At 42.7% G+C, this 18,439-nt stretch overlaps 1 protein-coding gene across 1 annotated transcript; it reads right to left on the bottom strand.

Moving 5' to 3' along the window:
• Positions 1-18,142, bottom strand: aldh5a1 (aldehyde dehydrogenase 5 family, member A1 (succinate-semialdehyde dehydrogenase)). Its single transcript, XM_063198543.1, has 10 exons — positions 17,732-18,142; positions 16,742-16,825; positions 11,895-12,065; positions 10,735-10,851; positions 9,139-9,282; positions 8,358-8,501; positions 6,282-6,440; positions 4,934-5,097; positions 2,891-2,949; positions 1-1,989 (listed from the first exon to the last, which is right to left on the bottom strand). Exons 1-10 carry the CDS (start codon positions 18,017-18,019, stop codon positions 1,778-1,780), a joined length of 1,542 nt encoding a protein of 513 aa, XP_063054613.1. The 5' UTR covers positions 18,020-18,142; the 3' UTR covers positions 1-1,777.
• Positions 18,143-18,439: the final 297 nt, after the last annotated feature.

The raw sequence follows: 18,439 nt of genomic DNA, 5'->3' as shown, positions 1-18,439 counted from the left end.
AACATGTATAAATGTTCAATGAATCACATGTTTTAATGGTTATAAATTAATGTTCAATAATTACAAAGAAATCAGTATTTACACAAGTTAGAAATGTACAGTAAGAGCATGATAGGTAGGGGGCGGAGCATGCAGACACAGCTTGCAGATGGCACTTAAGGTAGACAACATTTGGCAACAAAACTACTGTTAATGCGATCATGGGAGAAAACTTACTTTAGATTTTCAAGACAATTTCAACTGGAAAGTTAACACTTTTGGGGGAACAATTTTAGTGACTAGTGCCTATTTTTTTTCTTTTTTTCACAATGAAATGAAACGGTCTGAAATACTATACATCTCTCAGTGGTCAGATACTGGCTTCCTACCCATGGAACGCAAAGGATGTTGAATAATGAACTAATGAAAATTGTTATCAAATGAAATATTGCGAAACCGTACAGCTGCTACCAATTAATAAAACGAAATATTAGTGTCCAGCAGCATCATAGAATATTTTTTTATAAACGAAGGTTCACCTAAAAAATCTAAATAGATGACTTTACAGTACAGTACAGTACGGTTAAAAATGCGCAAGCATGTTCATGTCAGGCAAGTCAGTTCACTTACAAAAATAGAACGATTCATACAACTAACACATTGTCTGGATTAGCAAACAAATTGATAACACCTACAGACACCAGTTAGGGCGGCAAGTTATGAGGGGACACCATAACACTGGTGACTGAAGAGTACTTTGTGCGTATCTTTTTCTGTTTATTATTTCTTTATTGTTAAGGGTTCATCATCTCTATCATAACAGTCTCAGTTTGCTGTATTAAGAAACATTTTTGATGCTTTATCCATTCAAACGTCTCTGTTTAAGGACCAGCAATGTATGATTGTGCTTTTTTAAACTTCTTTTCCCCTTTTCTTGGTGGGACGGAGGCATGCGTAAGACGACTTAAGTCTTACTCTTCTGTAGATTGCTGAATAATATTGATGAATAGTTATTGTTTATTATTTGACGTACAGCTCAAAAGATGCAGATAGACTGAATTCACAGTGTCATGTATTTGTCATTATGTGATACGGTGTGTCTGCTATGTGCTACTATGTGACTACTACAGTACAGTACAGTACATAGTCGCCACTAATTGTCTAATAAGACTCCCTCCCTTCTTACCCTGTAGCCACACAAACACACAGACACCCTGCGTGCGATTTGTAAGGGGGGTGGGGTTGGGATTGTCCCTCCTTCTGGTTTTGACATCTGATCTTTTTATACATAGGTTTCCCGTTCACAAACATTCACGCTGTGATGAGGGGCACGATGCTAAGCAGCCACAGACGTGAGCTCGTTTTTTGAGTGACAGCAGTTTCCAACTATTAGAGGCTGAACAGTGTGCAGTCAGGAATTGTTTACAAACGGGAAACCCATTACTGTATTTAAAAAAAATCATCGCTGTTTACTGCAACTTTACGGCAACTTACTGCAATTTATATTGCTTAAAATCTGAAATGTACCCCCGCCCCCCTCTGATGTTTCGACAAATCGCACCCTGCAGACCAGGCTTGTACGAAATTCTGAATTGAATGAATTTCAATTCAAAGTAATGCCATAATACGAACACTAGGTGGTGTCATTACCTTGAATTTCTTTGAATTTAATCTACACCACCCATTGAAAGTACATAAAACACCACCACCTAGTGTTCGTATTATGGCATTACTTTGAATTGAAATTCTTTCAATTCGGAATTTCGTACAAGCCTGCTGCAGACCCCTATGGCACGCCTCATGGGTTGAGGCCTCCAATGCACATGTACTTGACGTCCAGGTACTCCTCGATGCCGTACTTGGAGCCCTCGCGGCCCAGGCCGGACTGCTTGACCCCGCCGAAGGAGGCCTCGGGGGTGGACAGCAGCGCCTCGTTCACCCCCACCATGCCCACCTCCAGCTCCTCGGCCACACGCCAGATCTGACTGAGGTCCTGCGAGTAGAAATAACCTGGCGGGCAAGAAATAATGATAATATATTATTATTAATAATAATAATACAAAGTCAATCGTCATCAGTCAAAATAACACAATGACATTTTACAGGACAGAATGAATGTGTATGTTCTGATCTGATCTGGCTAATGTCCTGGGAGTAGAAGTAACCTGGCGGACAAGAGAAATAATAACAATTATAATAATACATAATCATTTTTATGGAGCACATTTAAAGATACATAAATACAATCTACAGAGCAGAATGTTAAAATAGAAGTATGTTCTGATCTGATCTGGCTAATGTCCTGCCAGTGGAAGTAACCTGACGGACGAGAAAAATAATAATATATATATATTAATAATAATACATTTTACATGGAGCGCCTTTCAAGATACACTAGGACACTTTACAAGATTAAAGTAAAGTGTATACTTTACAAGATTACAACAAGGACACTCACATTACATTACATTACCTTGCATTTGGCAGACACTTTTTTTAACGACTTACAATCGAGGACATAATCATAGCTGACACTTTACAAGATTGCAATTTGCAACTTCACAAGATGCCTTTCAAGACACACAAATACACTTTACAGAGCAGAATGTTAAAATAGAAGTATGTTCTGATCTGATCTGGCTAATGTGAGTAGAAGTAACCTGACAGACAATAAAACACCAAAAAAGTTTGTTGACTGCGCCTATACTTTGGTTTTATACCCATTCTTTTGTTACTTTTCGGCTGCAACAATTTTGAGCATGAGACATTTTCTGCTACAGACAAGAAAAATGACAGCCATGACACTCTTGGCAACTTAGGGGAAAAAAAGACGTTACTGTAGTAAATAATTAAGTCTACTATAAAAAAGATTATAGTAAATCATTAAGTCAGCATTATATAATTAACAGACCTGCAAGGCCGACGTTGCACGCATTGGCAATGGCAAGAGCTTCATCCTCTGTGTTGAATCTGGAAAAGAACAAATAAGGTGAAAACTCATGTCAGACTTATTATTTTGCCTTTAAAATAAAAAAGGGAATGCTGTGTAAATTCCTTTTGCTATTCACAGCATAGCCACAAAATAGCCTCTTGATAAAAAAAAACTTTTAAATAACTTCAGTTAATTCAATTTACTTAAGATTGCGGATGCATTATTTGTCCCAAAAACGGACAATTAAATTTGACATTCCAAGTCTCAATAAATGAACCTGCCTCTCATCAGCTGCTATGTTTCTCCTTCAACATCACAATACCATCTGATCAGGATCCTTAAACAAATCCTTACATGCGATTGGATAAACGATCTATCGGTCACCTTTACTGACGTGCCGCCTCAGCCACTCACAATGAACTGACCCCATGGCGCAGCGGAGATCGACAGGTGGAAGAAACACCACCCAGCTACATACGTATGGAAAATCCCACCCGGCTATCCTGATATCCTGATATCCTCATATGCTCAGAAACACCTTCGACTTTTAGGTGAGGAAACCTTGCGTGGTGGAGTTTGGTGAAACAGCCAGATGCCAGGGTATCAATGTATAGTCCAAGTCCTGAATGTCTCCTCGCGGGTGCAGAGCATGTCAGTAGCTCACAGTACTCTGCACAATATCTCTTCTCCACAATATAGTATGAACCAAACATATTAGAGTTGATGAGTTGTCTCTTCTGGTTTGACTCACTTGAGGACGGGGACTAGAGCATGTCTATAGCTCACAGTGCTCTGCTCAGTATCTCTTCTCCATTATAAATGAACCAAACATACTCCTTATTCCATATGCTTTATGTCTATAAATGAGTTATGAATAAATGAGTTATTTCCCCTGGTTTGACTCAGGACGGGGACTAGCGCCCCAAAGGTCTCCTCGCGGGTGCAGAGCATGTCTATAGCTCACAGTGCTCTGCTCAGTATCTCTTCTCCATTATAAATGAACCAAAAATAATTTTTTGGTAACACTTTATTTTAGGGACACATCTACAAGTATAAGCACTAGAGATGCACCGGATCCAAGATCCGGTTCCGGATCCGGCAGGATGATAGGGTTTTTCACAGGATCCGGATCCGGCTCCAGGATCCTGGATCCTGGATCCGGTAGCCGAGGCTTTTCAGTCAAAACAGTTTGAGCCAACGTGATAAAAAGGGCCCACGTGTGTGAGTAGGCTATGTGTTTCAACCCTCCGGCAGGATCTTAAGCAGTGGATCCGGTATCCGGCAGGATCCTAAAAATCAGGATCCGGTGCATCTCTAATTAGCACTAATACATACAATGTTAATGCCTGCATAAGTAACTTGTAAGGCATGTACTAAGCAAACGCTAAGGCCTACTAGGTCCTTACTAAGGTTAAATTGGTAATAAATCCCTTATTGTGCATGAACAAGACATTTGCGAATACATGCCTAACAAATGTTTGATTTTGCTTTGTACATGTCTTACAAGTTACTTATACAGGGACATTGTAGGTATTAGTGCTAATAGATGTATCCCTAAAATAAAGTGTTACCAATATTTTTTATGTCTGAGTTGTTGCCCCTGGTTTAACTCTTAGTCACATTTCATTTCTACTCACTTGAGGAGGGGCCCGAAGGTCTCCTCGCGGGTGCAGAGCATGTCAATAGCTCACAGTACTCTGCACAATATCTCTTCTCCACAATATATGAAACAAACATACTATTTTTTTATGTCTGAGTCAGGGGTTCCCAACCTTTTTCAACGTGGGGCCCACTCGAAATTGTCAAAATGTTCAGGGCCCACCTCTGACCCAATTAAGAATAAAACTCAAATAAATCAATAGCAACACACCAAAATGTGATTATAATTTGTAGAAAATTATTCCAAGGCCCAATTGGAATATCTTCAGGGCCCACCAGTGGGCCCCCGTCCATAGGTTGAAAATCACTGGTCTGAGTTGTTTCCCCTGGTTCAACTCTTAGTCCCATTTCGTTTCTACTCACTTGAGGACGGGGAGGAGGGGCCCGAATGTCTCCTCGCGGGTGCAGAGCATGTTGGTGGTGACGTTGGTGAGCAGCGTGGGCTCCATGAAGGACCCCTCCAGCCGCTTGCCCCCCCTGACGATCACTGCCCCCTGGGACACCGCATCCTGCACCTGGTGCTCCACCTGCAGGAGAGAAACAGAACTGACATTAGCCACACAAACACTCTGAACGCTACAAGAGCGACAAAGGCACCGGAAGTAATTGTATAAACACACAGGGTGGAATACATATATGTGGACTCCCGTCCTTCACTTGTGCTTGTGGTATTGCGTTTGCTGACGCCTCGCCTCCGTGGAGAAAACAATACAGTTTCCCCGCTGTCAGCCTAGCCACAACAGCTTTTGGGGGACTGTTATATCCTTCATTCACCATCCCATTTGCAAATGAGAAAATTACATTAGAATTAAGCTTTAGTGAGGTATTGAAATATACAATTCTGTTGTCTGTGATGTCATCACAAGGTCACAAAGAGGCAAGTGAGCAAGGGAGGACGGGAGTCCGCATATCGCAGTGATTCTCAAACTGTGGGCCGGGGCCCACTAGTGGGCCCTGAAGGTATTCCAAGTGGGCCTTGAAATCATTTCCTAAAAATCTAAATCATTTGTTTGTGTGTGTCGCCATTGATTTATTTGAATTTTATTGTTTATTGAGTCAGAGGTGGGCCCCTAACATTTGTGAAAACTTGAAGTGGGCCCCAAGCAGAGAGATTCTAGAATGAGAGGGGACATATGGCGGCCATCTTGGTGACGCCTCCGGGGTGCTATTTCGCGATTAAGTAGACCAGATCTGAGAGTCAATGGGAAAAATGAATGGGGAAACTGAGTGTAGGACGGAGGGGAACCCAGCGGTTGTGAAACCCATATGGTTGAAACGACCGTGAAAAACTGATCAATCTAGACTACTTGGTTGTGTCATACGAGTCAAAATAAAGCTTTTTAAGCCACTTTTCTCACGGTTTTTTTGACAGAGCGCAGGCGCAGTAGTTCCATAACGGCACGAGAGCAACGGCTTTTCACAACTGAGCATGTGCATAATTTCGCGTGCGCCGATGCAGCCAGATGATTGGATCACTGGCAACGCAGCTCAGCAGGCACATTGGCTCTTGTTACCAGAAAGGCGGGAGATGTGCGGGTAGACGCCATATTTGCGTTACGAATCTTCACCGTTAACTTCTATGTACCTGTCCTATCTCCCCTTACTAGAATATTTCTCTGCCCCAAGTTGGAAAAGGTATATTGCGCATATTGGCATATTGCAATCCACACAATGAGTCTGAATAGGATAAGCCCTGTCACGTGTACTGTACCTTCTCTGCGGCGCGGGGGTTGATGAGGGGTCCCTGGGTGGTGGCGGGATCGGACCCGTGGCCCAGCCTCAGCTCCGCAGACATGGCCTTGGCCAAGCGCTCCACAAACACGTCGTGCACACCACTCTGCACCAAGAAGCGGTTGGAGCACACGCACGTCTAGAGGAGACACATTAAGTCAAGTCAGGTCAAGTGTACTTCATTGTCAAATACCTATGTTACAGGGTTAGCACAGAAGTTCGAAATTGCATTTAACCAGTCTCCAATGTGCAGTTTAACTAAAACATTTAAATAAGACATTGATAATAATCTCTCTCTCTCACACACACACACACACACACACACACACACACACACACACACACACACACACACACACACACACACACACACATCCATTGACTTTCACTGGCTTAGCGTCAGGCTCCCTCTTTTAACTTGGCCAACGATTTTAACTGTATTAAGCCCCAAAATAGTGGCATACCCCTTTACATTAAGAGAAATCGGAGCTTGGTGTGCAGACTTTATTTTTCAGTTTTCATAATTACAACCCTCAACACCATCAAAAGTGCCATACTTTTAGGATTACATTACAAAAGATAACAGAAGTGCCATATTTTTAAGATTACATTACATTTAGCCGACACATTTATCCACAGCAACTTACAAGCTGCAATGTTAATACACTACACACAGTCTTATGTGACACACAAGTGTATTTCATACGTGGTGCGGTATCTGTTGGGCAGCACCTTTAACTTGTCTATCCAATTTCTCTTATGTACCTAACATCTTTATGTACCTAATTCGCTTTGAACATCCGGTAACGCTTTACTTTACGGTACAGTATTTATAGTGTACTTTCTGCGTAACAACAGGGTAACAGACAGAAGTTACATGGTATCGAACAAGTAAAAAGGGGGTAATTACAAAGTAAATACTATGTAATACACATATCTCAAGAATTACTATGAAACTACTGCGTATTTTCTAACCATCTAATCATCAAACTTCTCTCTGTTACCCTGTTGTTACCCAATTAATGGTATTTACTTTGTAATTACCCCCTTTTTACCCATTAGATACCATGTAACTTCTCTCTGTTACCCTGTTGTTACCCAGAAAGTACAGAGTAATTACATATGGTAACTGTACCGTAAAGTAAAGCGTTACCGAACATCCTTTTTAAATCCTTTACTTATTTTGCTTTATCATTGTGTTGGACATTGTTGCCAGTGTTGCAACTGTACACTGCGCCTAGATGTCTTGCTTATTATCCAATTTGCCTTGTTACTTTCCTATTATTTAATGTTGCTTCTATTGTGTTGTCAGTGCTGCAACTGTACACTGCACCTTGAGGTCTTTGTTTACTTTTGCTACTTTTTAATGCATCGTCCTCTTCTTTACTCTGTGTAGGACAATGCTATCAGTGGTGCAACTGTACACTGTGCCTTACCCTGTTCTTGTTTAAATTGCTCCTTGTAAGTCGCTTTGAACAAAGGCGTCTGCTAAATACTAATGTAATGTAGATGTAATGTCTACTTGCTGGTTACCAGAATGCATCAAACTGGCAAAGTGCGCATGTGCGCTGCATCGCAAAAGTATCACTGCTTCATCACGAACGAACCCAATACAGTAATACTGTATGCCATCTGCTGACACTGAAATATTGCATGAATGAGTGCCGTAAAGTTGTCCCCCTACCGTACCTGGCCAGAGTTGCGGAACTTGGAGGCCATCAGGCCATTGACACAGAAAAGTATTTCATATGTGCAGTATCTTTTGGGCAGCACCTTTAACATGTCTACTTGCTGGTGTGACGGGGGTGTTCCTGCACAGTTCGTCCCCATAGGAGTGTGAACCTGCCACCTCGTCAACTACATCGCTTCGGCAATGGGAGTCACAGTACGAGCACGCTGAGCTAAAGGGCCGGTCTGATAGCCCAACGCTATACCACATTGTATTGAGGCTTCGGGAGGGAGGTTTACTAACATTCCACGCCACACTCTGCTAGTTGGCCTCCGTAACACTGGTGTTGTTACGTCGAAATATTCATATGCCATCTGCCTACCGTACCTGTCCAGAGTTGCGGAACTTGGAGGCCATGGCTCCTGCCACTGCCTTGTCGATGTCAGCGCTGTCGAAGACGATGAAGGGGGCGTGGCCCCCCAGTTCCATGGAGGCTTTCTTCACTGTGCTGGACGCCCACTTCAGCAAGATCTGGAGAGGGAGACATGTTCATGATAATGGGTTACTATGCTTTCCCGCCCAATTGGGCTGCTTAGGATGACAGTCTGCGGGTAAAAAGGGCATTTGGTTGGGTTTTTCTGCAGATTTATGGCCATAGAAATCAAAAGAGTTTCATTCAAATTGGGCGGGCTTTAGTGCCTCCAGGTGGGTTTTGAGCATTTTTTGGCTGAAAATCCCCAGCCTCAACTGGTAACCCTGGTCTGAATGTACTACATGTCTCCGGTGCTTAGCCCTTACCAGGCGATCACACCGCCGGCGTTGAAAGAGCTACAACACTGCTGACTCCTGCCTGGAAAGCACAGGTCAGGGCGTTGCACGCGGCAAAGGATTCAACCTGAAGCATTGGACCAAGAATCTCGACCAACCGAAGTTCGTGTTTAGAAAATGATGAACATTCCATTGGCTGATGCCTGCTGGCGTCGAGCTCATTACATATTTTTAGATGAAGTTCAACTTTTGACGCCCTCGGCTTTTGACTCCCTCGACTCTAGAAAAGCTTTTGCGGCTTTTAACGCTTCTGCCACCTGCTCTCCCATACAAAGTCAATTACCTCCGTACCTTTCCACGCGTTCAACGCCGGCGGTGTGATCACACGGTTAACCCTTACCTTGCCGGTGGCGGTGGAGCCGGTGAAGGAGACTTTGGCCACCAGGTTGTCTGTGCAGAGCAGCTCCCCCACAGCAGGAGTCGTCTCCCGGGAGCAGGGCACCACGTTAAACACCCCCGCGGGGATACCCGCCTGCTCCGCCAGCTGTAGGATACACACACACACACACACGCACACAAAGGGGCATATATTTACATTATTTTACATACTGTATAATCCCCCTAATCATCCATCAGTTAGCCGGGTGCTACAATGCTCTCATGGGATTTCCAGGTAATAGATCCATCTCTTTGGTTACACTTCCCGACATGCTGTAACATCGTTATTACAATCACCACGCCTCGCTGTTGTCCTTCACTTCCTGCATTCAGAATACTGCTATGCAATGCTACCAAATGTTTTCCATTGAAACACAGTGATGAATTAGTATCCAGGTAGCAGGTGTATCCAGGCGTGCCTCGTACCTCGGCCAATGCCAGTGCAGAGAGGGGGGTGTCTTCTTGTGTGTGTGTGAAGGGTGTTAAATACTAGTATAAGAGTGTATAGGAGTGCCACGTACCTCGGCCAATGCCAGTGCAGAGAGGGGGGTGTCTTCTTGTGTGTGTGTGTGTGTGTGTGTGAATGGTGTTAAATACTAGTATAAGAGTGTATAGGAGTGCCACGTACCTCGGCCAAGGCCAGTGCAGAGAGCGGGGTGTCTTCTTGTGTGTGTGTGTGTGTGTGTGTGTGTGTGTGTGTGTGTGTGTGTGTGTGTGTGTGTGGTGTTAAATACTAGTATAAGTATCCAGGTAGCAGGTGTTTCCAGGCGTGCCTCGTACCTAGGCCAATGTCAGTGCAGAGGGCGGGGTGTCTTCTTGTGTGTGTGTGAACGGTGTTAAAGGGACACTGTGCAGGAAATGGTCAAAAAAGGTACTGCAACTATGCTGCTCATTGAAACTGGGCTGCCAATTACCACATTTGATCTTCACATGAAAGTTTACAAATATTTTCTAGTATGGTCCAAGTACAGTCATTTTTGCAGCTAAAAATAGCTATTTTTGGAAATTCAAAATGGCGGGCCATGGAGAAGGTCCCCCTTTTCATGTATGAAAAGTGCCATTTTTCCAGTCATAATGAATACTTAGAGTGTGATGGTGGTGGTAAGTATTCATGAAAAAGGTAACATTAGTGAATGGGTAGCATGAATTCTGGAAATAAACAACTAAAAATCTCACACAGTGTCCCTTTAAATACTACTAGTATAACAGTGTATAGGAGTGCCCCGTACCTCGGCCAAGGCCAGTGCAGAGAGTGGGGTGTCTTCTTGTGTGTGTGTGTGTGTGTGTGTGTGTGTGTGTGTGTGTGTGTGTGTGTGTGTGTGTGTGTGTGTGTGTGTGTGTGTGTGTGTGTGTGTGTGTGTGGATGGTGTTAAATACTAGTATAACAGTGTATCCAGGAGAGCCACGTACCTCGTCCAAGGCCAGAGTGGGCTGTCTTCTTGTGTGTGTGTGTGTGTGTGTGTGTGTGTGTGTGTGTGTGTGTGTGTGTGTGTGTGTGTGTGTGTGTGAGTGAATGGTGTTAAATACTAGTATAACAGTGTATAGGAGTGCCGCGTACCTCGGCCAAGGCCAGTGCGGAGAGGGGCGTGTCTTCAGCCGGCTTCACCACCACCGTGCAGCCCGCCGCCAGAGCCGCCCCCACCTTCCTGGTGATCATGGCACTCGGGAAGTTCCACTGCAATGAGGACATTCACATTCACATGTTAATCAGGCAATTCATTACATCACATTCAGAGCTCTAAATAAACTGTTGATCCTGGTGATCATGGCACTCGGGAAGTTCCACTGCAACAACCACATTCACATGTTTTATTTTACTCAGGCAATTCACTCAACCGGATGATCACACCGCACTCCTGATTAAAAGGTGCCAAACATAAACAAAAACTGTGCAAAATAGAAAGTAAATGTCTACACACTTAAATCCTGTTTGTGTTCTTTTTAATAATAGGCCAAGCTTTTGGTCTCACCGAAAGCTTGGTTTGTTATCATTAAAAAGAACACAAAGAGGATTTAAGTGTGTAGACATTTACTTTCTATCTTACTCAGATAATTCATTACATTACATTCAGAGCTCTAAATAAACTGTTTTCATCAAAAGCCAAAATGGCTAGTAGATGTTAATCTAAACTAGCCAAACACGCACTAACTAATGGGTCTAAGTGGCTAGTAAGTTTAGTCTTCTCTACCAGCCAAACTGAAATTTCACCAGCATTTGGCCGGTTGGCTGGTGTTCATTTACAGCCCTGATTACATTACATTACATTAAACTGACGCTTTCATCCAAAACAACTAAAATATATTTACAAGGTATTGGTTACAGTCCCTGCAGCAGTATGGGGTTAGGTGCCTTGCTCAATGTTTCATAGTAAAAAAAAAAGTTGACATTGTTGGGGCTGTCTTTACCAAAACCGAATGTCACTTAATAATAACAGTCATAAGATGTTCATGACATTGACATAATGTCTATGACACGTCCATAACTGTATTATGACACTGTTCACTGTTCATACGTATGAGTGTTCACGCTGCCATCAAGTTAAGTGTTACCTAACTTTGGAATTGCCAGACAATACGCAGTGTTGGGTGTTTAATTTTGTTTAGTTTTTTTCCCCATAGATTTATCCAACTATTCATAAAGTTTGAAGCACAATTGGCAGCGCGTGTGTGCAGATAAGAGCTCCATCAATCCGAGAGATCACCGTGACAACAACTCACCGGGGTGATGATGGAGGCCACGCCCACCGGCTGCTTGAGGAGCAGGATCTTGCGGTCCTTGGCGGCCGAGGGCACGAAGTCTCCGTAGGTGCGGCGCGCCTCCTCCGAGAACCACTCCAGGAAGGAGGCCGAGTAGGCGATCTCCCCCAGGGACTCCTTCATGGGCTTGCCCTGATCAATCAATCAATCAAGTTCAAGTTCAAGTTTATTATTATAGCCAAATCAACAGTATAACATACAGTTGCTAGGAGTGTCTTTTGGTTTGCTCACACATTTAACAACACAGAGCTAAGACAAAGACAAGAAAACAAGAGGGGCCATAAATAAACAGGGAATTACGCATACAATAAACATTGAAAAGTGCAATAAGACATAATACAGTACATAGTGCAAGGTAGGCAGAGGTAGAAGGCCAGGCAGTGGAGTGGCTGTAAAGTGCTAGTGCATGTTCAAGTTCAAGTAGCGGATGGCTTGTGGGTAGGTGCTGTCCCTAAAACGTGTGGTGTTTCAATCAATCAATCAATCAATCAATCAATCAATGAAAAATGTGGCACTGTGATGTTACACAAAGGTAATTTCCTGATCCTTCCCCATCTCTCTATCCCACTTGCTTCCTGTCAGCATTTCATACGTCCTGTCAAATAAAGGCATGGGCTTGCCCTGATCGAAAAGTTCATAGAGGTTGGAGCAGGCTTCACCCCAAAAGTGTTTTTCTTCTTGAAAGGGTGCTGACCAAAATATTGTAAAGGTGAAAAATGAGAAAAGGTCGCACCATGCATAGGTTTCTTTATTACAGAGTTTCGGCGTTCTAAAGAAACCTATGCATGGTGCGACCTTTCATTTTTCACTTGCCCTGATCAATCAATCAATCAATCAATCAATCAATCAGTCAATCAATGCAAAATATGGCACTGTGATGTTACGACAAGGTCATTTACTGATCCTTCCCCACTATCAGTGGTTCTTAACCTTGTTTTCTTAAAGCACCCCCTTACCTGTGCCCAAGACAAACCGCGCACTCCCAACCCAAACTTCTACGGTATGCTTGCAAAAAATTATTTAAGTGATTAATTACAATGAGTATTGCTCAAGATATCAATCAATACCTTAATGACTTTAAATGGGGACCAAAGCACAATTAAATTTGGTTTTGTTTTGGCTAAATTATAATATTGTCAAGAAGAATTTTTGTTACAACCTCATCACAAACAAAATTCTGCGCACCCCCTGGAATCTCTGGTGCATTCCAGGGGGCGCCTGCATCCCAGGTTAAGAACCACTGCTCTATTTCACTTGCTTCCTGTCAGCATTTCATACCGTCCTGTCCAACGAAGGCATAAAAGAACCCCAAAAATCTTTTAGATAAATAATAAACCAAAAAAATTCTGGATATTACTTCTTATTCATTCCAATGATGAAGCACGATGCCAGCATGGCTGTGGGAGAGAGCGCTGGAAACTGATCAGCACTGCGTGTTCACAAACTTTCAACAGGGTTCCCACTCTAATTCAGATATGAAATTCCATGATTCTCCATGACTTCCCGGACCCAAAAAACTGAATTTCCATGACCACTTCCGTAAAAAGAAATGACGCTAAAAAGTGTGAAAACTGAAGATTATCTTCATCCCTAGAGCCGACGCAGAGCCACCGCCAGACTTAGGTGGGCTCAAAGCATTCTGGAATGTTGCACATTACAGCGCAAAACTAAACAGTTTCTGGGGAAGCATTGTAGTATAACCAGTAAGAAACAATGTCATACACCAAACATTTTTTTTTACTTCTACACAACTGTTAAGAAAATTCCATGATATTCCATGACTGTGCATGCAAAATGGTAAAATTCCATGACTGGAAAAACTTTCATGAAATTCCATGATATTCCAGAAATGCCATGACCCGTGGGAACCCTGTTTCAATTCCTCTTCCTTCCTTAAATCACCTTGCTATTTCATGACCAAGAGACCAGGAGGCTGTTCCAATCTTCGTACTTTCCGCCCTACCCGCACTGTGTTTGGGTACGCAGGGCGGTTCCATTTCTAATCGCGGCGGTGAAGTGTACTGTAAACTACCCGGATAACGCCCTCAAACCGGCCGTTTTTTGAAGTGTGGAGTTATGTACAATTTTCGCACTCAACGGCTGCCATGTTTGTAAAGTAGTTTCCTCTCTGGTTGAGTGTCAGATTGGTCAAACTGCCGAATCTCTGTGATGACAGCATAGCTTTGATTCCAAAGACAATAGCCATGTGTATAAGAGAAAGGGGTAACTTTTTAGGGGTAAAATTGTCAACATGAGGAACAGTGTCTTCCGTGATGAATTGTATATTGGCGGTTGGTAAACTCTGATGACACGCGACAACCGTCATTTCCGTGAAGTGTATCAGATAGAACGTGAATTGGACCTGCACTTCACCCTCAAATTTAGCCGTTAAGTTGAGGGTGGAAAGTGCACTGCATCTCAGTACACAGTGGAGAATGGAACACGCTCCAGAGCCTATTCTTTCCAGTGGAAGTACGTATTGCGCCTCTCGACTTGGTGCCTGATGGGTGAGTAGGTTTCAATAAGTAAACTAGAAGCAGGCAAGGAGAATTCGCACACCTTTATGCCGATGCAATAGTATACTTTAATTGCATTTTAGAAAACAAAAAGGTGCCGTCAACTGAAGTGCAAACATTTCGGTCACAGTCCGACCAGAGATATTCTAGACAGAGATAAGTCATTCTAGTTCATTTCTGGTATCCACTTTCTGTCAGGTGAACGCCCCTTTAGGAGACCTTCGGTTAGGAGACCTTCGGAGTCCTGAGGTTGAGAATAAATGGAGTCCCCTTAGCGCTGTAGATGGCGGTAGCGCACTTCTCGTGCAAACACCTCAAAAATAGAAGAAGAAGGAGGGGACAACGCCCCCTTAGGAGACTCAACTTGAGCACACACTTTTGCATTGGGTGGGCGGGTTTCGAAGCTTCTTTATTACTCCACCCTCTTTGGTCCGACCATCATCAGTGCAAACATTGAAAATAAAGTCAAACCCTTAAGGCCACGTACAGTTTGTACATGTAAATAAAAGAATAGGATGTATACATCCACCTGTCCATCAACCTGTATCCAAGCTTGGTTGAACTACCTGTCTTACCTATACAGTGCCATGAGAAAGTTTGGGCACCCTTTTGGAAAATCATTACATCGGTTTATTTCTCGTTGAGCTTTTGAAGTAGCAACTACATTTTAACATATGTTAAACTGTAGGTAAAGAGAAACAGTTCAGTAGTGGAAGAATTTTCATAGGTGTTACAGAAACAATTTTATGTGAACAAAAATAGGCGTGTGCATAAATATGGGCACCCCAAAGAAGGTAGTCAAAGACGTGCACAATGAAATTGTCATTCAGTGTAACGGATACCTTCTGCTGACTGTAACTGTAAAAATCATGACTCTTTTTATTTACTTTTTTCCCCAGTGAATTCATGAAAGCCTCGGCTGTCATTCACTTGAAACAATTTTAAAATCATGTTTTTTTACCATTACAGTCAGTCAATCCAGCATGCGTCCAGATGAGCCTTCTGCATAAGTTTAGCAACTTATTTCTGATGGATACACAGGAAAGCCTTTTTTATGCACCACCCATCCAACGAGATTTTGCCTTGTGAAAAGTATATGCGGAAGGACCCATGTCTAAGTCTGCACTATCAGCAGCTATGGTCTTGTGGTTCTATGGAGGTGTTCTGTAGTGTGCCTGTTACCATTCTACCATCCTTTACCCATGCCTTTTAAACTATTTTTCAGCAAACTACATTTTCCTTTCACGAGTACCATTCCTGTGGCTTTCCATGCTTTACACTCAAATGGATTTCCATTTCTGGGTGTGGAAAAACATCGTCCAAGACTTCCAGGTTACTCTGTTTACCTTTCTCATTATTCATAGTAATGCATTATCTTTGTTTGAAGTCTGCAAAGAGTTGTTCAGAGCCCACTATATTGCCACTTCCTAAGATAGAATTTAGGACAAGCCTAGTCTGCTATTATTTATGGTAAATAACATTTTAATGTCCAATCACTGCTGTCTTAGTGACTGAAGGCGGGATTACAAAGTCATTAAAACCAGTTTGTGCTGCAAAGGTGAGCTCTACTTCATATTAATGGTATACCTTCTTTGGGGTGCCCATATTTATGCACAGGCATATTTTTGTTTAAATCCACATACAATTGTTTCTGTAACACCTAGGAAAATTCTTCCTCTGCTGAAATGTTCCTCTTTCCCTTCAGTCTAACATATGTTAACATGAAGTTGCTACTTTAAAAGCTCAATGAGACATAACCCAATGTAATGATTTTCCAAAAGGGTGCCCAAACTTTCTCATGGCACTGTATACAGTAAGGGCGTGTCTTTATTTTCAATATTTGCACTGACTGTAACCGACTGTAAAGACTGTGACAGACACGTTTGCACTTCACTTGCGTAGCACTTTGTTTTCTAAAATGCAATGAAAGTACACTACTGCATAAAGGTGTGTGAGTTGCCCTTGCTTGCTTCAAGAGACCAGAGCAGACATCACAATTAGCCTGAAGGGCAACTAGTGTCTCCTACATATATTGCAAAGTGATGTAGTACTGCGTGATGGAGACGTTATAAAGGACTGCTTCACTTACTGAACAATAAGTAGAATTTAATGCAATACTACACCCATGTGCGTCATATGACACCTTGACAAATGCCGGTAATCATTTATAAGTGTATCTGCCACTGTAACAAATTAAACAGTCAGGTGAATAATTGATTACATCTTGACTCAGGCCATCACCTAGAAATGCAAAGTTGTTGGAACAAAATGACACACTCAAATAATACTCACACATTCTGCAGTTATAAGCTTGGCAAGGTCCTCCTTGTTGGCGTTTAAGAGATCAAACCATTTCCGTAGGAGGACACTTCTTTCCTGAATACAAAGATGAATTGAGAGTTTAGCTAAGTGGAAGACAAAGTGAATGCATGGGTTTATTTTCAAACATATATCCCGACACCTGAAAGCAAGCAAACAAAACACTACAACACATTATACCTTTTTTGATTTGACACATGGCACACTCCTAACTGTAGGAGTTCACTATGGGTAGACAAAATTGTCCAAGACAGTAGACAGGCAAAACTGGACCTGAACAAGATGAAACTGGATCCTTGAAAGGTCTCTTCAGTTCACAAGATGTGCCATCACTGAGTGACATATTACATAGGAGATGGGTGCAATGGACAAAGGCACCTTGACAGGAGCAGTTTATGAATTAATATTTCAATACTAAGTCGAAATGGGAGTTGGAGAAATCACCCAAATATTGTTCAGTTTAGTCCATTTTGATCTCATTTCATAAGGCTTTATTTGCATAGCTGTCTTCTGCAGACATATGAGATATTTGCACTGTAGCCTACATGATTCACACAGGAAAACAACTATTAAGCAACATCTCAAGGCTCATCATTAGCTAATAATTTCAATAAACAAAGGAAATGTCTGGTTTCAACATTTTCAATTGCATCAAATCAGAGAGCTTTCCTTTGAAAACATATGCATACCATTGATGATCTGCAACATAGATAGCCTACATATCGCCAGAGACCTGCTGTTGTTATTATGTTACACTCTGCATTGCTTCATGAATACTGTACAACTGCGTGATGATTACGAAGACTGCAAAATGCAATAGCTTATTAGCTAGCTGTTTATTTATTAGCTAGCTGTCAGTTCTGACTGTCCTTCAAAGGTCTTCGCCAGCAGAACACTAGAACTACTTGTGGTGCAGGACTTTATCCCTGACAACTTGCAACACAGATGACATAATTATCCTACCTTTGCGGTTTGACGCTTCCACGAATAAAACGCCTTGTATGCAGCGTTGACAGCGTCCTGTGCCTCCTTCGTTCCACAGTCAGCTACCTTGGCCAGCTCCTTGCCTGTCGCTGGGTCTAGCACTGGGAACGTGGACGGTGCAGACACCCAGCGTCCATCGATGTAGCCCTGAGTGCGAAGCAGCGCTGGGGCAATGTCGAGGCTGTACTCTCGGTGTAGCATAGAAGGCAGGCCTGGTGCAACCTGACGGAGAAAGCAGCCAGTTCTCACAAAGCAGAATGTACCCATTGCAGGGACCTGTCACTATCCCAAGACGGCAAACGACACTGTAATCTTGCAACTTCAACAGCAACAGTCATTGAGAAAACGGATATTCTTGATAGAACCAGTCTGGTAGGCGCGCGGCTCTGGGTAGGCGGTCGCAGTAACACGTGATCTGTCATTATTGTAGCCACTTCACTAGAACTAAAGATTCTCTTACACAACAGAGGGCTAGAAATGATGTGCTGTGAATGCAATAAGCCCTTCAAAGGGTTGTAATAGCCTTTGAAATAGCTACCTTTAAAATACGCTCATGTTCCTGTTTTGGAAAGAAAACGCACACTTACCGACTCGTCCATTTTCAATCTGCTGTGTAACACAAGACAGAACTCCACAAACTAATGAACACGCCCTCGTCAGGTTGTTCATCGCATTGTTGAGTGAAAG

This window comes from Engraulis encrasicolus, chromosome 5 (assembly GCF_034702125.1).
Source record: "Engraulis encrasicolus isolate BLACKSEA-1 chromosome 5, IST_EnEncr_1.0, whole genome shotgun sequence".
NCBI lineage: Eukaryota > Metazoa > Chordata > Actinopteri > Clupeiformes > Engraulidae > Engraulis > Engraulis encrasicolus.
Note: the sequence above shows the minus strand (reverse complement) of the source record. Positions and strands in the feature narration are given on the sequence as shown.

What these genes read in the sequence shown, in the direction of transcription:
- aldh5a1 (XM_063198543.1), bottom strand. Translation starts at nt 18,019, where the DNA reads ATGGGTACATTCTGCTTTGTGAGAACTGGCTGCTTTCTCCGTCAGGTT. An exon ending in CCGCACTGGCCTTGGCCGAG is followed by an intron (nt 9,283 to 10,734) that starts GTACGCGGCACT and finishes TGTATCCTACAG; the next exon opens with CTGGCGGAGCAGGCGGGTAT. An exon ending in GCTCCACCGCCACCGGCAAG is followed by an intron (nt 8,502 to 9,138) that starts GTAAGGGTTAAC and finishes CTCCCTCTCCAG; the next exon opens with ATCTTGCTGAAGTGGGCGTC.